This window comes from Pipistrellus kuhlii, unplaced genomic scaffold (genome assembly GCF_014108245.1).
Source record: "Pipistrellus kuhlii isolate mPipKuh1 unplaced genomic scaffold, mPipKuh1.p scaffold_m20_p_7, whole genome shotgun sequence".
Taxonomy (NCBI): domain Eukaryota; kingdom Metazoa; phylum Chordata; class Mammalia; order Chiroptera; family Vespertilionidae; genus Pipistrellus; species Pipistrellus kuhlii.
Window position 1 is genome coordinate 1,731,731 of NW_023425573.1, and position 25,228 is coordinate 1,756,958.

The 25,228-nt window shown below is 39.9% G+C and overlaps 1 protein-coding gene across 1 annotated transcript; it reads right to left on the reverse strand.

Moving 5' to 3' along the window:
- Nucleotides 1-17,330: 17,330 nt before the first annotated feature.
- On the reverse strand, nucleotides 17,331-18,936 carry LOC118709188 (endogenous retrovirus group K member 10 Gag polyprotein-like). Its single transcript, XM_036421100.1, is given in 3 exon segments — nucleotides 17,331-17,420; nucleotides 17,423-17,694; nucleotides 17,697-18,936. Coding segments are annotated over 3 exon segments (1,602 nt in total).
- Nucleotides 18,937-25,228: the final 6,292 nt, after the last annotated feature.

Sequence of the window (25,228 nt, forward strand, 5' to 3'; positions counted from 1 at the left end):
GCTCTAGGGGCAATAATGTCTCAAGCTAGTCCCTGGACATTTTCTAGCAGTTCTGCCATAGCTGGCAGAATTTGAGGTGGGTGATCTCCTTTTTCTCACTACTTTCCAGAGCCCACCTTGAACTTGGCTTCCTGTGCACTCTCCTAGTGTAGACACCATTTAGCGCTTAATTACTCCTGAAACTACTATCGGCGCTAAGCAGGACTCTTTCAAAAAGATATAGAAACCCAAGTTGGTTTTTTAATTTATTTTGAGTATCATACATGGTCATAAACTTTTATAACCTCATGTTACATTTTGCACTGAACATTATTTTAGTGGATTCTTCAGAATCCTAAACCCTTTACATTTTTTTTTCCACTGAATTTTTTTCCCCTAGTAGCATTCTCATGATTTTTTTTTTTTTTTTTTTTTTTTTAACAATCAGCTCTTTTTCATTTGTTCTGTATGATGTTATCTTGAATAATAAGTAGCTTACCCTAACTCAAGGAAACTACATTTTGGAGATAATTCATCTTTTCTTAGCTTTGTAAAAATAAAAAACAACAATATTGTATAGTATTAAAACTAATTTAAAGACAGTAATTAAAATGACCTGGTGGATAGATTGCTTTACACTTTTCTCAACACAGTATTCATTTATTTGTCATGTATTTCAGCTTTTGTCTTTGTAGCTATTTTTACCCTGGTCCTTCCCAGTTTCCCCTCAACTCTTGACAGTTATAGTGGTCAGGAAAAAAAAATCTGGCAAAGGTAGTCTCAGTGGGTAGCAGTTTGCAAAGAATTCCACACAGGGTTAATATTACTTTAGAAATAGCTTAGATCAGAGTTCAAAACTCTGCTGAGCATAAGGATTTCATAAGGAGTTTATTAAAGCTGGAACGGTTGGGTTCTACCCTCAGAAGTTCTGATCAAGTCTGGGGCCTGGGGATCTTTTTTATAGCACCCTCCTTGTGGAATTATTCTGCATACCTATGTTTGAGAATCACAATGTTACCCCCCCTTTAAAAAAATCTGACCTTGCTTAGATTTTAACTATTTATTGTAATTTCTCTATCCCCATAGCTGATAATGCAGCCTTCATCTGGCCCATCACTTTTAACTGTACATCGAGGGTGTGTGTGTGTGTGTGTGTGTGTGTGTGTGTGTGTGTATGTGTAGTACCAATCCTAGTCTAAATAGAAGAGATTTAAATAGGGGCAATATTAAATATACTTAACAACTGGTAGATGGCAGTAGCCTACAGTAAAATCTATAGTTCCAACACTTAGCCTCCCAGGGACAACTCTAGGTCAAAGCTGATGGTGGAGGGGATACAGATAGGTGTCCAGCATTTGCCCACTAGGAGGCCAATGCTACCAACAAGAGGTCCATGTGGAGCTAGAGGGGGTCCCTCAGCCCAGCCTGCATCCTCTCCAATAGGGGACCTCTTGGGGAATGTCCAACTGCTGGTTTAGGCCCAATCCCAGTAGTCAGACATTCCTCTCAAAATCTGGGACTGCTGGCTCCTAATCACTCACATGCCTGCCTGCCCTGATTATCCCTACCAGCTCCCCTGCTGCCCTGATTGACACTTAATTGCTCCCTTGCTGGCCCAATAACCCCTAACTGCCCTCCCCTGCAGGCCATCTTGTGACAACAGGGGGTGGCCATTTTGTGACGACATGGGGTGGCCATCTTGTGATGATGTGGGGACAGCTATCTTGTGATGACATGGGAGTGGCCATCTTGTAGTGGCCATCTTGTGACAATGTGGGGATGGTCATCTTTTGATGTGAGGGCATGAGGGTCAATTTGCATATTACCTATTTACTATATAGAAAGAGGAGAAGGGGTGAGAATATTTTTATATTTTGCAGAAAACATTTACAAAACACTTGCATTTATTTTCCAGTGAACTGTCCTTTGCCTATTTTTCTATTTTGCAATAGGTTTATTTTCTTTATTGATGAGTGGAAGCTCTTTTATATTAGCGAAATTAACCCTTTCTTATATGAATGGCAAATTTTTTTCTAGATTTTGTTCCTCTAGTTTTTATCCCTGTTATAATTTTATCAATTTACATTTTGATTTTTTATATTGTCTCTGCATATAATTATCAATGTATTTTTATAACATTTGCTTTGTACAAAATAACGTTTCTAAAATTTATGTTAAAATTTTCTTATTTCTTCAGGACTTTTATTGCTTTATGTTTTACAAACATAGTTACATTTTTTAACCATCTGAAATTTATTTAGTTATAAGGTATAAAAAATAGATCCAACTTATTTTTACCAGCACACTGACTGGCACATAATAATAAAAATAATTTTTGAATGAAAAGATTCCATAGAGTGGAGATAACAAGAATTGGAACTCTTGGTCTCTGAGTGAAAGTAGTTTGTTTATAAGCTGTATGAGTGGGCAACATAGATACATTAGATGTAAAATGACATTCAAGGTATAGAAAGAACTCAGAATAACATTATAGTCATGTTCCTAGACTATGACTAATTATAATACTGTTTCTATTTTTAATTTTTAATTGAATTTATTGGGTAACATCCTATATAATAAAAGGCTAATATACAAATTGTCCCCTCTACTGGGAGTTTGACCAGGGGCCAGGGCTGGCCAGCCCATTGCCCATGGTCCCTTCCCTCAGCCAACCCTTCTCCTAATCTGTCCCCCCACCCCAATCATGGGCAGGGCTTGCCAGACAACCTCCCTCGGCCCCTCCCCCAGCTGACCTGGCCTAATTGGGTGATTCAGCCATACTTCACCCGTGCATGAATCCATGCACCAGGCCTTTAGTCTATATATATAAAAGGCAAATATGCAAAGTGTCCCCTTGGGAGTTTGACCAGGAGACCCAGAGTTCGATTGCTCTCTATGATGTGCACTGACCACCAGGGGGTGGTGTGGAACAAAGGAAGGCCCCAATTGACCCTGATCACTGGCCAGGCCTAGGGACCCTACCTGTGCATGAATTTCATACACTGAACCTCTAGTTGGTTAATAAAATCATATAGGTTTCTATAATGCATCAGCTGTATATTGTATTATGTGTTCGCCACCCCAAGTCAAATCTCCTTCCATCACCATTTCCCACAACTTTACTCTCTTCTACCTCTTTCTTAATTGCAATATTACATTGCTTGGAAGGCCAGAAGTATGGGATATCTTTTCAGACTGCGAAGTCAAAGATTTCCATGGTGAATGCAGGATTTAAGTTTATTCTTAGGAGATAATAGGTTTGAATAATGTCAATAGAATCTACTTTTGACTACTTGCCACTCATGTGGACTGTTTCTGTAATGTATTGATTCCTCCCCCCACCCCCCCAAAAAAAAGGAGACACTTTAAAGTCTATAGATTTCTAAACTGAATATGTAGCACTTTAATTGATAGTATTATCAAATTAAGAATTAGAATGAATAAAAGGAAAGCAATATAGTGAGTGCTTGAAATAATTTTGTGATTTATTTCTCTCTACATTTAAAAGGATCAATCTACAGACTTTTACAAGATAAAAATATATGATTACTGTCTTTCATTCTCAAGGGAATAAAGAAAGGAACTGCTCTAGATTTTTATTAATTCACCTCTTCAAGCTTCTTACTGAAATTTCCATTTTTAAGTCCATTTAGGCCATGAGAAAAGAGTTATCTCTAAGAAAGGAATCCTCTGCATACATATGGGGCTCATTCCTTAGGGTGCCAAGGACCAGTGCATATCTGTGCTTATGGGAAGGAGAACATACATATTGAGAAATCCTGTCTCTGCAAAGCAATTTCTTTCCTAGATCTCGGTCAGATTTTTAAGAACTAAATGAGGTACCTCAAGTTGTTGAGAGAAAAAAGAACATTGCAATCTCAACTCTGACTTAGAAATTACATCTGATGTTATCTTTGGAGAAATGTCTATTTAATTCTTCTGTTTATTTTTTTAATTTGTTGTTATTGTTGTTGTTATTGCATTGACTGAGTTCTTTATTATTAGTAACCACTTATCCAATATATAGTTTGTGATAATTTACTCCCATTGTGTTAAAATTATCTTTTCATTTTGGTTAATTCTTCTGTTGTATGGATGCATGAAAAGATGCTCACCATCATTAATCATCAGGGAAATGCCAATCAAAACTTCATTGCGATATCACCTCACACTTGTTAGAATGGCTGTTATTAAGAAGGTAAGAGACAATAGATGCTGGCAAGATGTGGTGGAAAGGAAACACATACATGGTTGTTGGGAAGCTAAATTTGTCTACCCATCATAGAAAACAGTTTCTCAAAAAGTTAAAAATAAATCTACCATATGATCCAGCATTTCACTTTTGGGTATTTACACAAAGGAATGAAAGCAGGATCTTGACGAGATATATGCACTTGCAGCATTACTAACAACAGCCAAAGTATGCAATCAGAAATCAGCTAATTATTTTAGAAGAAAAAAGTTGATAGGCTCAAGGCAAACATCTATTGTCCTAGATTAATATATAAGTTTCCAGGATGTATATTTATGAATGCTGAGCGTCAAAAGTTTCCTGTGGCTGAATTAGAGGAGTGACGCCATGCCACTGTAGGTCCAGGTAGGGTATGCAGTCAAGTGGAGACAGTTCTCTTTATTGTTCTGGCCTTCTCTGGGCAGAACCCAGGTTTTTGACTGAAGACAGTTCCCTGGGCATTATTTAATGGTCAAGTGGTGTTCTTGCAAGGGCTAATGGATCATTTTCCCCTGTGGACTGCAAGGGGAAAAGAAAAACAGCACAGAAGAGAGTCGGGGAACAGGTAAAGGCCGATTTGCTAAAGTTGATGAGTAACTGCTGAATCAAACACATATTTATGAAGAACGTGTCAGCGATGTGCCCCATCTAGACCCCAGTTTGTACTTTGCCATGTTTTGATTTAGGGAGCAGCTAATGGGACGTGTCTGTGAAAAGAAAGAGTGTTGATTCTTTTACTCATGAAACCCACATGAACCTTCAGAGTTCTCAAATCCCCAGGTAAACAGAACAGTGTCTTGTGTTATTTTCTCAGTTGGAGTCTGTTTAGAATAAAATTGAGCTATTTCCCCAATGTCTAAAAACAGTCACTGAACATTATTCAAACAAGGAAGAACACGTAGTCTCCTCAACTTTAATGTATTAACAACTATATTTTTTAAAGAAGTTAGCTTGTGTTTAGACTTATTCATCATTAAAAAACAAAAACAAAAACAAAAAAAACACCCTTAGGTAAATAAAGCCAGTGAAGATTACTTGCCTACTAATAATATCTTTATAGGGTTTTTTAATGATTCATATAACTGTGTCAACTTTATGCGTTACATTTCAACTACATAAATATGTCTGATTTTAAGTAAGCATTTCTTATTGCTTTGGGCAAAAATCCTAATTCCTGTTTCCTTTGCTCCTATAAAGGTTTTTCTAATGGTGAAAATTTATTTTTTTTTAAATGGTGCATTGTTTTGTCCCAGCATGTGTATTCCTGCTAAGATGAGTTCTCATCAAAGGGTGTTGGGAGCTATTGTCTGAAGTGATGTCATATTAAGTTCAAAGATATCTGCTTAACAGGTGGTTTAATATCTTGTAGGAAAAAAAGCCACTATTAGGTCCTCTAACTTATTTCTCTTTAGATTTTTTTTTTTTTTTTTGAATACTTGTGTACATAGAGTCTGGTCGAGTCCAAAAAAAATAAAGTAACCAGTCAGGTTGGAAATTATGGTCTTGTGCTTTGTCTTTGATTTTAAAGGATGTTGAGTCTACCCAATGAACATTTTGACCACTGAATTCATACTGAATGTATGAAAATCAAAAGTGATAGTTACTAATGGTGATAATTTTTAGTAAGCTCTCAAATTCGTTGTTTTTTCATTAATCTTCACAAGTGGCTCTATAAAAAAATGTGCTATCATTTCCATGTTATATATGAGAGCCCTGTGGTTTTGACAGAGTAACTTTTTCAAGGTGGTATAGCCAGTGGTGAGTCTCAGGTTAAAATACCATTTTCTCTACATCGAAGTCACAAGCTCTTGCCATTACTCAATGGCTCTTGAACTTTCAGATTTCATGAATCAGTAAAACACTAAAAACCAAAACCAAAAAAATCTTTGAAACCAAAATAAAACTTAGGATGTTTATATGTCTACATAAATAAAGAGTAAAAAATAAAAGAGATGATTATTTCAATGAAACTTTATGAAAGAAGATTGCTTAACTATATTTTATTTTAAAAAGTTAACATGTAACTATATCATTAATTTGTGTTTCTGGAAGACCAGCCATCCTGAATATGTCCCTTTCTGATCTGAAGGGAAAGCTTACTTAGAGCATGTGTGCAGCGAATGTACCTCTCGACATTTCAACCATAAAAAGCAAGAAAGTCACACTTCAGAACAAAAAAAAAACAGTTTTAAAAAATTGTTGGTTACAGTTCATTTAAAAATTATTTTCAATTTCAGTTGACACACAATATTATATTAGTTTTAGATGTACAGCATAGTGATTAGACATTTATGTGCCTTACAAACTGATCACCTGATAAGTCTAGTACCCTCCTGGCACCTTATGTAGCTATTGTAATATTATTGGCTACATTCCTTATACTATATTTTACATTTTTGTGACTAATTTAATAACTGGATTTGTACTGATTTTCTTTCCCCCTTTCCACCCATCCTTCCCCCCTACCTCTTCTGATAACCACCAATCAAAGAAGTTCTTGCTGGGAAAGGAAAGTTGGTAAAGGTACACCAACCATACTCATATCAGCACGAGTGGACCTTATCTTTCTCACTTTGTCAAAACCTAGTGACAGCTGCCATGGCCCAGTACAAACATTTGGAAACCATGTAGAACAAACAACTGCTTTCATCATTTGGATATCTGAGATAGAGAGAGCAAAATGGCCAGATATAGATTTCAGTATCACCTTCTAGATCTATAATGTAAAACAAAAGGCCCCTCCCTTTGTCTGTGGGGACTGCAGCTGGCCCCTGGTATCTTCCACAAGTGCTATCAGGAAACACAGCCTTTCCCCCATACCCTAAGGCAACAAACTGAATTAGATTTTTCTTTCCACTTTATTGTTTTCAAATGTTTGCCTACTCTCAATTTACTGATAAATGTGAAGGAAATTACAGTCTATGTACACAGAAGGCCAGGAGTGTCCCCTCAAGCTTCTGGGTAACAAAAGGAGACTGTTTCTTTCAACTTTGGGATCAACTAAACAACTGAACAAAAGGGTAGCTTCATCAGTAGGAGCTGGAATGATGACTTCATTAATAAATCAGCTTCCAAAGCTTATATTAATCTGAGAAACACTTTCCCTCAGTGTCATTGTTAATTGAAAACAATTTAATGACAATGGTACTTACATATGTAAATATAAAACTGAGTATAAATTCTAGCACTGGCCGGGTAGCTCAGTTAGTTAGAGGATCATCCTGATATACCATGGTTGCAGATTCAATCACTGTTCAGGGCACAGGCATGCATACATAAGTGGGACTGTCACAGGCCTCCCCCTGGTGCCACACTGAGTTGTCCCTCTTGCCTGGGTGGCTTCCTCTTTCCAGCCAGTGCTCTTGGAGTTCATTAGCAAATCAATAGGTCTTCATATTATTTATTGATCCTACAGGATACTTTGGTTCTGATGTGAATCCTTTTAGAATAAAAGAAGAAAGCAGTTTAGATTATCCATTGATTTAGCTTCTTTATCAATTAACTGGAGGCCCAGTGCATGAATTTGTGCAAGGGTGGGGGTCCCTCGGCCTGGCCGGCGATTAGGGACATTAGGGACCATCTTGCCCAGTCCTGATTGGGCCAATCAGGGATGGCCAGTCAGGGGTGGCTGTGGGAGGTTGGCTGTGGGAGCACACAGACCACCAAGGGGAAGCTCCTGTGGTGAGCACTTTCCCCCTGATGGTCAGGGTGTGTCATAGTGACTGGTCGATTGGTTGACCAGTCCTAATGGTCGCCTAGGCTTTTATATATATAGATAGATGATTGACAAGTCACCTCCCATTTGGCTGGGCTGTCTCTGACTGCAGTTATTGTTCTCATGTGGATAGTAAGCTCTGGACTTGTTCATTTATAATTCCAGTCCCTCAGAAAGTACTGCTAATAAAAAAAGTCATTAAAAGATCTAATAAAATGTTCAGTGCTACTTGACATCCAAAAAAAAAAAAAAAAAAAAAGAGGGTGGGGAGAAGCTTTTGGATGGCTGTATTATGTGACCTCACTTGCCCCAGATGCAGAAAAGAATTGGTGCCCATTGCACATGTGACCCAGCTGTCCCATTCTGCTGGTCAGTGTGGGTGTGGCCCAAGCAGTGACCTGAAGTTGGGGACATGCTGCAGCCAGCTGAGATCTTTCTGCTGTTACACAGCTGGCAACTGGGCAGCGGCCTCATCTGGGGAAGCCTGAGGTCGTTTCATGTTTCGGAAGGGATGGTAGTTTTCTCTCTGTTTCCAAAGCCAATTATTTGAAGGGATCATGTGCTCTCACTTACAGAGGGGGGCGGGTGCCAACAGTGGATTTCAAAGTCAGTTTTTTGGAACCTGGAAAATATATATTTTTCTATCAGAAATAACAAAGGAAAAGGTAGAAAAGGCCAGCCCATTGAAATCTATTTAAATTCAAACCTCAATGGAATCACACACATGTGCAAAGAGAAGCAGTAGGAGAATCGAATATTGTAACCTGGAAATGAAGATTGTGTTTGCAAATCCAATAATTATAACTTAAAATAACAAAATTAATAAAGGCAGTTTCTTATTTCCATGACATGGCTTTGCCAATGGCCTTTTTAATTAGGGAATGATGAGAAGAAGTTTGGAGACTTGGGAATTATTGAGGGGAAATTCTCAGGACATGCAAGGACTTTAGGCATTGAAGAGTATGTTCACTTTAAAACTATACTTTGACACCCTTGTTTGACTAGCACCAATCAGCCATCAGAGGTTCGTTTTTAATCACAAAAGAAGAAATGCAGAGAAAACACAGGGAGAGTGTTTTGAAGGGTTTCCTGAAATTCAGAGCCTGAGACAAAGTTTCCTGGGAGAACACTTGTGGATGCACCCCCTTGCTGGGGAGGGCTCAGGACTGGGGAAGGAGAGGTTGGACTGAGATGCAACCCCTAACAAAGGACTCAGCTAGTCCTATGGAGCAGGCACAGACCTCTAGAGTTGTCCCACCTTGAGGCAAGAGACCAAGATTTATATCTAGTCAGTGACCAGTTTCTGGGTAGGGGCCACTCTCAGGGAATGGATTGTGATCTTAAGCAAGGAGACTCTCCGGCTGAGAGCCATCCATGGAGAGGAACAGCCAAGCGAGTCTTTGGAGAGTAGGGGTGGGGTGGCTTGGCCCTCAGACTGAAATCACAGTATCCAAGGCAGAGCCAGGTTTCTTTTTGTTTCTGAGGTAGCTGGGCAAGAACTAAAGAAAAGAGGAAAAAGTGTGTTTATGTACATGCATGAGTGTTGGGGAGACAACGTGTTTCTTTGGGGAATGAATCCATCTGAGAGCTGTCGGATAGCAGCCAGCCAGGGGAAGGGAAGGAGCGGTGGGAAAAGGCATCGCTCAGGCTGCAGGCTGTGCTTGCTCAGTGGTGAGAGGATGCTGGACTGGGGCGGCAGCCTGGCCTGATGTTGAATGTAGGGAACCTCAGAGGCAGATGCATATTCTACCTGGAGGACTCCTGCATGGTGAAGCAGGAAGAAGCCATAGGGGTGGTTCCCAACATTTTTGGAATGGGAAAAATCAGTTGTTTGGGGCAATCCAATTTTACTGACCTTTTTGTTGTTTTATAAATTTTTGTGACATTTTGCATTTTTCTATAAAATAGTGCTGTATGGCAGGCAATTATTTAAAAAAATTTTTTTATTGATTTCAGAGAGAAAGGGAGAGGGACAGGGACAGAGACAGAAGGGGGAGGGAGAGAGAGAGAGAAAGAGAGAGAGAGGGAGAGAGAGAGAGATCAATGATGAGGGAGAATCATTGCTTGGGTGCCTCCTGCATACCTCATACTGGGGATTGAGCCCACAACTTGGGCATGTAACCTAAATAGGCACTAAACCGTGACCTCCTAGTTCATAGGTCAATGCTCAATTGCTGGGCTAAGCCAGATGGGCAGGCAATTATTTTTTATACCAATGCAGAACTAATTGTGGGTTATTTATTACTTTTTAAATTAGTTGTGTCTTAAGAATTTTGTGATATCCTCTGAGCCACCTGGACATCCAGTAGGTTGTTACAAAACCAGTTGGAAATTTGGGGGCTCTCTTGTAGAGAACACTGTCTGGAGGAGACACAAAAGAATAGAGTCGTTCTTGCTTTCAAGGAGAGTATGACTCAATTTTGAAAAGGGAGAATTCAAAGTAAGCTGCTTTTCAAATGTCAGGGAGAGTTTTATTCTTCTAGAAAAAGAAAACAAAAAACAACACTTTTCTTGAATATGGAGAACACTCAGGGAGAGAGTGAGGCCAGCGAACAGATGCATCTTTCTCTCTGGATCTAGAAGGATAAACAGCCGGAGACCTCCAAAGTGAGTCAGCATGCTGTTTACACAATCCGGGCATCTTGGGTTGTAGTATCGCTTTCTAGTTTGTGTAGTCCTCGCAGTCCTTTGGAAGGTGCTTACCTCAGTTTGGGGAGGCATTCTGGGACTTCTATGGCAGGCATGGTCCCTTCCTCATCTTTGGGCTCGTTGATTTAGAATGGACTTGAGTGCTTTTCTGGGATTGAGGTTTCCCTCTGCTTAGGAAATAATTGCCTGACAGAAGCCACCCTACTTTGCGTTTCTTTGTTCTATTTTGTATTTAAAAAGTCACTGCTTGTCCAGTTTGCTTTCTTTACCTTCACCTTATTTAGCTCTTAGTACCAAGCAAATCACACATGGAAACGACCTTCTCTGCAGATCAGCGTTTGGTGGGAACAGGGGAGAGAAAACACGACTGTGCCTGGGAAGGGGTCTGTTTCTCTTTATCTCCTTCCATTCTGCAGGGCTCTGGAGAACCCTCCAAAGGAACCTGCCCGGCCACTTCCCAACCCTCTGCGCTGATTGTGCTGTAAGCAGATGTTTATGTTCTCATTCCTGGTGATACGGCCAGGGTGCTCGTGATAAACAGAAGATGTGGGGAACGTTTATCTCTGAGTCCTCCCTGCACACCCCTTGCAGGAACCGTCTCTTGTTCAAACTCCGGGCTTGCTGTCTCCTCCTGCCAAATTTCTCCTTTGGCCTTCCATAGATAATGGCCCAGCTTTCTTACATCTTTGCTGTGTCAACTTGCGCTGTTTATAGATATCATTACCTCAAGGCCTTGTTGGAAGACTGGCTAGTTCTTCTCGTCAATCAGTTCATGGCAAGCTGATTATATATGCTCATGAATTATGTTCACGTTAACAGTTGATAAAAATCAGTGCTAAAGATGCATGCCCTTGCACAGAACACATTTCAATCTTATATGCCTTGGGTCTTTAATGCTTTATCTCCATTCAGGCCTCCCAGTCTGTCCTCTGTGTAAATTTGCTTGAAAACTTAGTTGGAAAACCCAGATTATTTGCAGATTACAGCAAATACAGTGGAAACCAAAAGTTCCCATATCTTAAAAATAAATCATGAGACATCAGGAAATTTTTACTTTTGGGAAACTGCTTTGAGCTTGGTTTTCAGATACCCTGGGATTTGTTCTCACTTCCTTCTCCCATCAGGGATTCTTGGATGAAAAACCGAGAGGCAGTGGCTTAAGCCAAAAGTAGTTTTCAATGGTCAGAATTCGAGGCTTTTTAGGAGATTGGTGGGAAGACTTTTTTTTTTTTTTTTTTTTTTTTGTCTTCAGCATTTCTCTGATCACTTGCCCAGATATGGGATGTATTTCATGGGCCAGTCATGTGGGCAGAAATACATTTTTCAGGCCTGAACACTTTCTGAAACTCTACAAAATTGTACTTGGTTTTATCTGTGCTTTTGCTCATGTGTCTTGGTGGGTGAGTTAAAAGTCCCAGTGATGACATGTAGCAAAAAGATGAAAGAGCTGCTTTTTCGTTTGCATTTTGGTGTAAGATAAGATCCTTCAGATGCTTCTTCATAAAGGGTATTTTGAAGTTGTTGAATTATTTACTTATAGTAGACAAGTCAATATCAAACAAGAAACTGAGCCTTCAGGGAACTTTGAAGATAGGTTTAAACTTTTAAATATGCTCATTTGTTTTAGTGCATAACAAACCCTATTCTCTAAACAGGAACTGTAATGAGGAAATGCAGAGTTAATGGGATTATTTTTATTCATTTGTTATTTTAGTCAGAGGATCTCTAGAGAAGAATTATTATAGGTTTGGACAATAGTTCAAATTATTCATAGTTTGTTGCTTTAATGTCTACAGTGTCCAGCTGTGACTTCATAGCTCATGTTCTTTCTTTACAAAATGGATCACATTGATAGCAAAGCCAAAACATTATTCTCATTTCCTTTGAAAGGAAATTTCTATTTTTACATTGTTTTCAATAAATTATTTACTGTAACTATTGATTGAAATATGCTTACCATCTTTTGATATATCGGGGTGGGAGGGAAAGCATATTTCATCTCTCTGCAAAACTGGTGAGTGTTTTCCTAGTGATTCTGAGGGATTTTTGGGAAAAGCCCTACCCCAAAGTAGTTTTTCTATTTTCATGAAATCTACTACTAGAGATTTATTATTCCAATTTAAGCAGCATTCTGGCAGAAACAGCCCCTAACATCATATGTTAATCACTTAAACCTTAGTGCCTATTTGTTTATTGGCAGCTTTGTCATTTTCAGCCAAGAGTTATTGTTGAGAATATCTATTTTCAACTCAAAGAACACTATTTTAATTACATTAAAGGAAATGGGAAAAAACAAGTAAATAATATCATTGTACCACTCTAACAGAATAAGTTCACCTTTGCATGGTTTCCTTCCTGTTTTTGTCCATTTTCATACACATTTCTAATAGTGATATAATCATGGTATTGACTCACTGTGCCTACCTACCATGCTGTGTGGCCCATGAAGGTGCTTAGTAGGTCCTTGTTGAAGGAATGAACAGACTATCACTACATCAGAGCTTAAGGCTATGTGTCTGCTTTCAACTGTGATCTTGAGTATTGCCCTTTGCAGCCCACCAGATCCATGACATCATATACAAAGGACATTAGATCAACCACTCAGTCTACCTCTTCCCTGCATCATGGGACCAGTAGCCAGTAAGGCAAATTGGATATTTAAATGCCCTTTGAGGCAATAACCAGGATGTCTTTTCAATTCTGGGATAAACATCTTTTGTTTCAGCTTCCATTTGAGTCCTGATTCTGTCCTACAGATAGCAAGACTGGAGCTGTTCTTTCAGCCCTGCTTCAGGCTCTCGGAAAGCTTTGGCTCACACCAGCTCTTGAGCTTCTACCTCTCAGGTCTCAGATATAGACTTCATTCTTGCCTCAGTCTTCAGACCCATATCTGGCCTCCAGACTGCTGAAGAGAGCAACGTGTGAAATATGTATAGGTCATGCCTGTCCTGGGTCCATTTCTCCCAGTGAAGATTATTTCACATTGTTCAGAATCAAACATTATCCCAAAGCTCCCCTTTAACCAATCTTTCCCTTCCAGCATACCTCCCTGAGTCACCCTCTCATTAACCCATTTCCCCCTAATTATCAGCCTAGGCCTTCTTCTTTGAACCATTTTTATTTTTCTGCTAAAAAGTTGAATGTATAGTTAAAACATTTGAAACTATAGAAAGGAAAAAATAACTATTAATTGGACTACAGGGCTTGTTTTGAGTACTCTAAACTTCTGTATATTCTTCTTAAAGAATTTTTTAAATGGAAAAATTCAAATATATGCAAATTAGAAAAAAATAGTACTCTATGTACCCATTATCTAGCTTCAATTGTTATAACAAATGGCCCAATTAGTTTTATCTATATCCCAACAACTACTTCCTCAGTTCTATTTTTTCAGTTAAATTTTAGATCTCCTATAATTTTTACTGTAAATATATAGTTAAGAACTCCTTTCTTAAACCTAACTATGACATCAGTGTCACATCAAAGATATTAATAATTTTTAATATAATCACATTATTCTCTCTATTTTCATATTTCCCTAATTGCCTCAGATATTTTAAAATATCCTTTTTTTTTTTTTTTCAAATTTGGGCCATAAATGTAATTGGTTAAATATCTCTAGCATCTTTCAATCTATAAATTCCCCCTTCATATTCATTTTATTTTTTCTTATAATGTAATTATTTAAAAAGCTAGGTAATTGACCCCATAGGATACTCCACAGTCTGGATTTTGCAGACTGTGTCACTGAAGGACTGTAAAATGCTCCTTTGTTCTTGCATTTCTTATAAATCAGTAGCTAGATATTGAGGCTTAATCAGATATAGATTAATTAATTAATTAAATTTTGACAAGAACACAGTTTAGGTTAGTTACGCTGTGCACTTCTATTTGGAGATATTTAAATGTCAAATTGTCTTCTTTTTATAAAATTGGCAGCCACTCAATGCTAAGATCTATAATTTGTTAAGGGTTGCAAAATGATGACATTTACATTCTATCTTTCCCCTTTCCTTTATTAGTCTTATCAGCTATCTGCTTGCCCCAGTGCTCTTTGAATAGGCAAGGCCTGATCCAGCCCAATTCTTCCCCTTCATTAATCAGTTTTCAAAAATATTAGCGGGGCTGAAACCAGTTTGGCTCAGGGGTAGAGTGTCGATCTTCGAACTGAAAGGTCCCAGGTTCGATTCCAGTCAAGGGCATGTACATTGGTTGCGGGCACATCCCCGGTGGGGGGTGTGCAGGAGGCAGCTAATCGATGTTTCTCTCTCATCGACATTTTAGCTCTCTATCTCTCTCCCTTCCTCTCTGTAAAAAATCAATAAAATATATATATTTTTTAAAAATTAGTGGCTTCGTTATGTTGACACAAGAAACATCCAAACTAGTGGAGAATTTTTATGAGTTTATTTGAACCAAAACTGAAAACAATTGCTGGGAAGCAAGTTCTCAGATGCTTTGAAGAATAATAGTCTGTAATTTTATACATTTGACATTAAGGAGGGGATATAAGGAATATAACATGAAGGTGGGAGAAAGCAAGGCAGAATTGGATTGCAGGGCCCTTAACAAGATTATGTGCTCTCTAGAGAATGGTTTAGCTTAAGGGGTCTTAAAAGGCATTTCAAACATGTGCTAACTAACCTAGATGCACAGAAAAAATGGACAGGTCCTGCTTAAGGCAAAGATAAACCTTTTGCTAAAAAAGTTATATGCTTGGAGCTTGACTACTCACTGAAACCTGCTCAGTTAGGAACTTATGATCAGATCTCTCTGTGAGGTTACTTTCCATAGAGCCCCTTTTCATTCACTGTTAGCATCCTTCCAAGGTGACCCATTAATTATTAAAGTCATTATTATAAAATAAGCATATTTGATGTGTTTTAAATTATTGTTGTCATATACTTATTGGTGCTCAAAACTGTCCTCCAGTGTCTTCTGAGTGGCCTTAGTAATTTTTGAGAGAAAGCATTCTTATTTCTTGATATGACAAGACATTGCATACTAGTCCTCTATGTGTTCTTTCTCATAGTTGGAGTCAGCCTTTTTCCCAAGGGAACATGACCCTCTTGAGTTAGAAATGACTTATATGAATAGAAATATGGGACCTAGGGCTGCTCATTGCTCTTGGGTTGGTCATTGTTTCTAGATCTTTTCAGAGGACAGAGCGAGGAACTATGTTTTTATAAAATAAAATGCATTGTGAGCACATGCTGATACTTCTGATTAAGACAACAGGGTGCTAACTCTTAGATCTTACATTTGTATTTCCTTTCTCTCGTGGTAAAAAATTCTGTTGCTTTTTTTATAACACCAACACAATTACTCATTTGTTTAGTCTCACAATACACATACATATAACAGACTCAAAATATAATCATACCTACTATAAACATCAACGATTTGATTATTGAAAGCAGTTTAAGACTTGTTTGTAGTTATTTTTTGTCTTCAGGGTATGTCCTGGTAGGGGTATATTGTGAGTTTACAGTGTTTCACAGTTCTTTGAAATACTTCCTGTGTGGTTTTGCTCCCTATCTCCTATACAGTTTCATTCACTTGATTAATTTTGCTCCTAATTTTTAAGGATTATGATTTGTTATATTTAATTTTGTTTTATAATTATGTAAAATATTTTAACGTGCCAACCTCAAATTTACAAATCAAGGTATATTCAAAGAAGTCTTGCTTTGTCCCCTGTCCTCTCTAAAAAATTTCTTCTCTCCTCAGGAGTAACAATTAAAAAAATTATGTTCATCCTTCCATTTCTTTAAATGAGTAAGTACTTTTAGGTATTTACATCTTCTCCCTCCTTCCTAACAATACATACCTTTTTACAATTGCCTTTTCTACTTAATAATTTACCTTAGGTTCATTCCATAATAATATAGAGATAATTCTCATTCCATTTTATAGCTGCCATATACTTCAATGTGTTATCATATCTTTGTATATTCAGTCAATTTTTTGTTATGGACACTGAGGTTATTTCCAAGTTTTTTATTACTACAAATTTGATTCAACTTCTGACACATTTGAAATTTATCCTCTTTTCTTATATAAAAAATGGATCAATTTTTCCTTTTTAAAATAGTCATCTGGTTATGCCAGTACCACTTACTTAACAGTCTATCTTTTCCTCACCAATTTGAGATATTGGTTTTATTATATATTAAACTTTCATATGCAATTGTATTCATTGCAGGGTTTTATACTCTATTGAAGATATTACTATGGGTTTTGACTGAAATTTGAGTCTTAGCGAAAGAAATCATCAGGTCCTGTGTTGCCCTGAGCACAGGGAGATATACAGTGATGTATGCCACTAAGTTAGCTCAAAGACCAGAAGCATTATGAATGATTAATAACTATTTAGTTGCATGGGTGACTTATTAAAAAGTTAATTAGCAAATGACTACAGAAATACTTTTGATATATATATTTTGAACAGGACAAGATTCCTAGGAAATATCATTTAGTAACAGTACAGTGGTAGGCAGTGTAATGGGAAGAAAACTAATAATGATTTTCATCACCTATCTGTGGGGAGCTGCCCTGAATTAATGACTGTTATAGAATTTGGAGAGTGAGTCATAACCTTAATCTCTCCTGTATAGTCCTGATCTGGTGATACCCCTGGAGCCACCAATAATCCTTTCATGGTTGTGCTACTTCTCCCTAATAATATCCCCACTGTCCCTGGAGGGACGGGTCCATACACCCCCATGGGGAGAGCTTGCATGCCCATCTCAGGAGTCAGTACTGTGTAGGTGAAGGCACTGAGGTCCAGTCCTGCGCTCCCTGGGGTTGCTCGGAACAAGTCACAAACGGATTTTCGTCTGGGACTCCCCCTGTAGGGATTGTCCCTGGATGGCCCCATAATATTGTTGCTGGGCCTGGGGCTGGCCCCGCTTCCAGTTTCCCTGAAGGGGAGGCAGATGGTTTTCTTGTAAATCAGTGACTGACTTACAATCTCTTGCCCAATGTTTTCCCTTCTTGCACTGAGGACATGTCCCCGGTGCCTTTGCCTGACTATTACTGCTCCCCTGGTTACTAGGACATTGAGTAGCTCGATGTCCCATCTGTCCACAGGAATAACAACTGCCAAGGGGACCAGCAACTTTTTCTTCTGTAGTTGCTGGAACAGGACCTCCTTGACTGATTTCCCTGGTAGGGCCGCAGCCAAAGTGATGCCTTGTACGTATGAAGATCCTATGTCTGCACATAACCTCACATAATCTGATAAGCTTCCTTTCTTTCTAAATGGTCTCAGGGCTGCTTGACAAGTAGAATTAGCATTTTCATAAGCCAATTGTTTTACAAGCATCATGCCAGCATCACTGACATTAATAAGTTTCTCAATAGCTTCCAAAAGCCTGGAAACAAAATCTTGATACGGCTCATAGGGACCTTGTCTGATTTTTGAAAGATCTTCAGTCTTTTTATTGGAGCTAGGCAGCCTTCACCAAGCTCTCTGGGCTGCCGCAATAATTTGAAAATAAGTTCCCGACTCATATTGCAACTGCTGATCAGTGGCCCTATACGCCCCTTCTCCAGCATTCATGTCAAAATCTATAGGGTTATCTTGTGCCCTATTGAGATCTGCAGTGGCTTGACATGGCTTCACAAATTCTGATTTCCACAGCAGATAATCCCCGCCTCTCAGGCTGGCTCTAGACAGCTGCTTCCAGTCGTTAGGGGGCAACGCTTGGGTGGCTAGGGATTCAAGCATCGCCTCAGTAAATGGAGCTGTAGGTCCATACTGGGCACATGCTGCCTTCAGATATTTAAGCTGTTTAAATGGAATGGGTTGGTGTACCCGTCGTGGATTTTCCTCAAAAACTGGGTATAGGCTAAAATAGGGGGATGGACCTGGAGCCCAGGGAATATCCCTGTTGGGTTGTGCTGCAACGGCTAGTGGCTTAAAACCAGGCCGCTCCTGCAAGGCAGCTATGACTGGCTGGGGAGGGTCGAATGGGATCAGCGGTGGAAGATCTAACCCCGCGATCACCGATGGTGGATATGATCCTATCCTCTCCACATTTGGAACAGTTAAAGCCTTCGGACCCTTAGGACTCTCAGGAGAAAGTCTTTTCAATACTTCTATTAACATCTTGTTAACTGCTCTCAAATCATCATCTAACACTGCTTTCCAGTCTGGTTCCTTCTTTTTCTGCTTAGCATTAATCATCAGCATCCAGGGCCCTGGGTCATCATCATGATAATGAGCAGCCACATCCTTTAAATCTTCCTGATCTTGAGGTATTAAGCCATTAAATAGATCATCATAATGATATTCCTGGGCCAGCAAAAGTTCCTCCTTAGCCTCCTGATAGGGATTTTGTGGCGGAGGAGGTGGCATCCCCTTTCGTCTGGGACTCCCCCTGTAGGGATTGTTAACTCTCCAGTTTCTTTGAAGCTAGAGGTTGATGTACTCTTCCCTCTCATAAGACCCTCGGACCACCGATGTCCTCCATGTCTGGGATCAAGGCAATCTCTGATTTGATTCCATAAAGAAAAGGTGTCTACTGGGACCTTCTTAGGTCCGTGGGCAGAATAATAGTCTTGTAATTTTATTCCCACTCTTTTCCAGGTTTCAAAATCTACCGGCCCTTCTTCAGGAAACCAAGGGCACACTTCTTCTACAAAACTTAAAAAATTCTCTAATTGTCTCTGCCCTGCCTTCACGCCTCTAGAACGAAGCATACTCTTAAGAACTTGCACGAACAGCGCTCTGCTATTCCCTTGCCCCATTATTTCTTACTCCCGACTATATCACACTCTCTGCCCAACCCAACCTTACATTAATCCGAACACGTCCCCTTTGCTCCTTTGGCAGTGTCCTCTGCCTTCGTCCCAGGTTTTCAGCCACCTGCCGGAACCTGCCGGCAATGAACAGTACCTAATTGAGGGGGTGCGAATGAGAAAAAAGAAAGATAAGAAAAGATGGGGTCGGGAGGACTAAGACTGAAGTCTGCAGTCCCGAATTTTATTTTTCCAACCTTTAAATACAATTCTGAAGGAGGAAATATTTATTTCAGGCAATCATACAGGTGGCCGTTTCTGCTAACATGATGAGTTCCTGTACAGATAAGTTCCTTCAGCATTACAACCATCTGACCTTTTATCATACAACTCCTTTACAGCTCCTTCTGTGTCAGCAGGCTCCTATCAATTGTTTTACCCTAAAGCAAAGACATCTGCAGTTAGCAGCATTCCTAGGGGTAGTAGTAATTTTCCACTTAGGTTAATGGAAAAGGGGGACACATGAAGAGCTGTGTCCTACACCCATGCCTGCATTCAGGCATATAGGACCCCTGCATTCAGGGCAGCTCCCTACACCTATCAACTTAGAAAAATAATACAGTTGTACATTTAAAAAATGTGAAAATCTAAGAATTTGTGTGATAGTCTTAAATGTAATTAGCCCTCGCTGGTTTTGCTCAGTGGATAGAGCATGGGGTGTCCTGGGTTTGAATCCAATCAAGTGCATCTGTCTCAGCTGAAGACTCTTTGGTCAGGGCACATGCAGGAGGCAACCAATTGATGTGTTTCTCTCACATCAGTATTTCTCTGTCTTTCCCTCTCTCTTCCACTGTTTCTAAAATCAATGGGAAAATATCCTTGGGTGAGGTTTAAAAATAATAAATATATATATATAACTAGATAATTTCAATTATTGAGAAGCTTTACTACTGCACTTAAAAAAAACCCAGTGATGAATATTTTGAGAAAGGATTAATCCTTTTGGATTGTGAGTAATTGAGTGTTAAATGAGATGCTTTCTTGGTTCAGATTTTTTTTAAACCTTATTTTATCTTTAATTATTTATTTTTTTCATTCTTTATTGTTGAAAGTTTTCCTATGTCTCCTTCTCCCCCCCCCCCCATTGATTTCTCCCCACCCACTCCATCCCCCAGCACATGCCCCTATCCCCCTAAGAGGGTATATGTAATACTTTCAACCATAAAGATTTAAAAATGATATATAATAAAGTCCTAGTATACAAATTGACCAAACAGTGGAACGACTGGCAGAACAGCTGGTCACTATGATGTGCACTGACCACCAGGGGGAAGATGCTCAATGTAGGAGCTGTCCCTGGTGGTCAGTGAGCTCCCACAGGGGAGTGCCGCTCAGCCAGAAGCTGGGCTCAAGGCTGGGGAGCACAGCAGCGGTGGCCGGAGTCTCTCCTACCTCTGCAGCAGCGCTAAGGAGCAGTGAGCTGATTAGTAAGGCGCAGTGAGCAGGCGGGCAGTAAGGAGTGAAGGGTCCCGGACTGTGAGATGGATCCTGGATCCCTGGGCGATTGGGCCTAAGTCAGCAGTTGGACATCTCCCAAGGGGTTCCAGAATGCAAGAGGGCACAGGCCAGGCTGAGGTTCCTCCTCTTCCCGCTTGGCCCAACAGAAGTATTAAGTCTCCCTTTGACCCTCAGGAGAGTCCCAATTTGAATGATTAATTAAACCCTTACCCTAACGCTCCAAGAATTTAGCTTTCCCAGCTTGAAGTTGGCTGGTGCTCTGCCCCTTCCAGTGGGAGGTGAAGGGACAGGGAGCTGCATCTTTTGGGCAGAGCCATTCAGAGTGGAGTTTTCCTCTAGCTGAGCTAGATGGGGGGGAAGTTAGCAGTTATGGTTCAAATGCCAGGGACTCACTGTCCTTACCATGATTTAATAAATGTTTTTCTTTAATAAGTGTTTCTTCATTTTCTATATACTCTTAGGAAAATTTATAGAGACCTTAAATGTTTTTTTTTTTAATTTTATGTTTTTCATCAGTCATAATTGTTTCACTGGTCCTCAGGACTCCTCTCATGGCCATTCTGGAAGTGGAGCCTATAGCCATTGCTTTTTAATATATTCTAAAAATGCTTTTACGTGTGAAAGAAACATTTCATATAGGTGTTATGCTTTGGAAAATGGAGATAAGTATAAAATCCTGACAGTGAACGAAGAGGTGTTTATAGTGCTCAGATGACCCACACAAAAGATCACTTAAAGAGGACATTTAAAAAAAAAAAAAATAAAGTGTAGGCAGGGTTAAGTCAACCGCCCAGGGATGGTGATAGGGAGAAGCACCAGCAGGAAGAGGCGCCACTCCCTGCGTGGCCTGAAGGAGGGCCGGGAGAGGTTACCAGCAGTTTGTATGAGCTATAGCTCTCCTGTCCCACCAGGAGGATTGCAAGCACTGCGTAACTGAGCCCGAGGGAGAGAGGAAGGAGGCGAGAGTGGGAGGAAATTCACTTCCAGAAGTGCTTACTCCTCTCACCCTCTGATCTCCTGCCAATGCCTCTCTCATTGGCCAAATCTAATAGAAGCCAGGGGGCAAGTGAACTGGAAATACATGATCCACAGAGTGCAGCCTCCCAGGGAACAGAATAGGTCAGATGGAGCACAAATCTGCAGGCACACAAATGAGAACACCCAGCCCCGTGGGCTTCCCCACTTGGCAGTGGCAATGCCAGGATCTGCAATGTTCTGATGACTAGATCCTTTGAAAGAACAGGGGAGAGAGAAGGCTCTGACTCTATTGCATTGATATGCTAATAGTCTTACATCCTCCAACACATGTCCTCAACAGAGGACACAGGGCTCACCCTCATTTGTATCACAAATCACATGTTCAGTGCTTTGGGAAAGCCGATGGCATGTATGTCAATGACATTATAAGCCAAGGAAGTGGATGCAATGATGTCAGTAGGGTGTGCAGAGCTCCAGGAAACTAGCGCTGACAGAGCTTTCTGTTTAAGGTGTAGCCTGAACAGAGGAAAGCTGCCTTTGTTTTGTGGATCATATCCGCTGTCAAAGGCATGATCTAACAGCGACATGCACTTACAAGGCAGAGAAAAGAGAAAATTTGCGGATGATCTCATTTCATCTGGTGACAGTGGAATAATATTCTGCAACCAGTCACCCCATACCTCTGCTGGTGATACTGACAGGCCCGAGGAACAGCCCATTAAAGGAAGCTGGAAAGCTATCCCAGGCTCATGTGTATATGACAAATAGGCCAATCACTATCTTCAGGTTGCTTGGAGAGGCACCTCTGGCTTCAGGAAAGAACTGGAGTGACAGCATCACCTGATTAGTGTGGTTGGTGCAGGCCTTTGCCAGAGTTCTGCCAGGAATTACTCTGAGTTCAAAGCTCCCACTTCCCCTTTTTACTCTTCTATCTTTCCCTTAACTATTTCCCCCCTCTTTATTCTCCCTCTGTTTTTTTTTTTTTCTTTCTTGCTTTTTTAATATCTAGACAAGGATGCTGTTAGCCCCCTTCTCTTTCCCATGACCCATAACACGTGATCCTGGTGTCTGGTGATTCTCTCTGGCTCCCACCCACTCACCAACACTCCCTTCCACAGGTTGCAGAAAGGTCTCCTCTTGGAAAAAAAACCCTCCCTGCCCCCAGAATTGCTTTTTTGGGGGGTGAGGGGGTTCAAAGTATTGCTACTGTCTCTTTCCCCATGCATTCTACATTCTCCTTTGGACTTATTTTCAGGCTCAAAGCAGTTTTAAGTAAGGCACAGCTTTTCTATTTCCAGAAAGTAGGGGGTGGGGTGGGGAGGAGAGGGGAAGAAAGGATTAAGTGCAAAAACAATAAGGGCTTTTGAACCTTTGGGCCCCAGGTAGCAGATCATATTTTAACACCTGTGGCTAAAACTGAACTATAAACCTAGGAGAAGATTGTAAATACATTGTTTCACAGCATATAGATAACACTGTCTGGGTATTCTTCAGGAAAAATCATTCTGACATTTGTTAAAATGGGAAGGAAGACTTTATTTAGGACTGCTGCCATAGATGTCAAGACTCTTACAATAGAAGAGAGAGATTGGGCTCTGAATACAGCAGGCAGCTGGGGATTTGTAGCCATGAGCCCAATGGGGGTGAATGTGTCAATGGATGAAACATTGCTAAGAGGAGACATCAAGGGTAGGTGGGTTCTTGCTGAAAGCTGGCCAGGGTGATCAGATGTCAAGAGGCGGGTGTGTGTATCTGTGTGTGTGTGTGTGTGTGTGTGTGTGTGTGTGTGTGTAGGGGAGAACACAGGGATGAAGGATTTGATTAGAAAAAGTGACAGCGGGATTCTTGCTGAACCTGGGACAGTAGGCTAACGATGAGGTCCAAGGATAAGGCCTAGTTGAAAAGAGGTCTCAGAAGAGCTTGTCTCAAGTTTGGACAAGGAGAGTCTTTGTCACTGGCCGTCATACTGTCAATTTGCTCATCTTAACTGGACTTGCAGCCTTGTCCTTGTGCCAGTGAAATACTGACCCAGTGCACAAGTACACAGTCTTCATGAAAAGAAAGCAAGTATTGAGGGGAAACCCACCTCCTGTTGATGAAGTAAGCTAACCTGTAGGAACTTCTAGTTTCAACCAACTCTATTCCCCTCCTTGTCCTTGCTGTGCTGGAAGAGTGTTATTGCTTTCTAAGCTGTGGGATTGTGATGTGTGTACCATGTGATATAAAAGTGATTAAGAAGGGTTCTAAGGGAAGTAGCAAAGCCTTTGGAGATGCATGGTAGGTGCCACAGAAATCAGGCTGGAGATTTTCTGGTAAAAACAAACTCAGTGGTATGGTGTGACTTACCCGTCCCCTGTGTGGTTTGGAGTTAAGCCAAACGACAGTGAACATGAGGGAGGAGAGCTCCCTTTCTGAACTAATTTGCTGCTCAATCAAGACCCAAGTCACAGGCTCCACTAATCAGAGATGAGATTTCTTGGTTTCAGCAGGAAGAGATAAGTCATAGTGCACATAAAGAAAGTAATTTCAATGGCAAAATTTGTATTGATAAAACAATTTTCATTTGTGCATTTGACTTTTTAGGCAATTAGGTATATTTATAGAAAGAGAAAGGAATAAAAAAAGAAATTACAGTAAACATTTATTTAAACAAGCTTCTCTTAAATTTTTAGCAAAAAGAAAAATACTATGGGGGGTGGGGTGGGATGAGGGCATGTGACAGAGGGTAGGAGAGACTGGGGAAAGGTCAATGGGAAAAGAAAAGGAGATATATGTACTACTATGTGTAATACTTTAAACAATAAAATGAATTTAAAAATACTAATTCTATTATAATTCTATTCATATCATGAAAATATTCATTCTAAATTATTAAAAAATTAATTTCAAGGGATTCTACTCAGGACTTTTAGAGGAGTAATATCTATGTTTATAGATTTGTTTCATCAGAATTAGAAGGAACCTTAGATATCATCCATTCTACTTCTCTCATTTTCAAATGAACAAATTGAAAATTGAGAAAAAGATTCTAAATGAGCTCCAGCCATTTAGGCTTATTGTTGTTGTTGTTGTTGTTGTTCATGCTCTGTAAATTGAAAGTATTACATATGTTCCCCTTTTCACCCCAAAGACCCCTTCCAGCCCCTCCTAACCCCCAATGCTAATATTGATATGCACTATAGCTTTGTGTTTTACTGCAGTGATTTCTACTAACCTGGCTGAGAAGCATTTTAGTCTAGGAAAAATGATGACTTTAGCCCAAAAAGACCAGAAATAGTACAGCAAAGAATGGACTCCAGGAGAAGAATGGACTCCAGGAGATTTGGGATTGGTTTCCACAAGGAATTTTCCCAAGAACCAAATCTCATCCCTTGATTATAATTTTTTAATTTCTTGTTTATAATTAAATGACA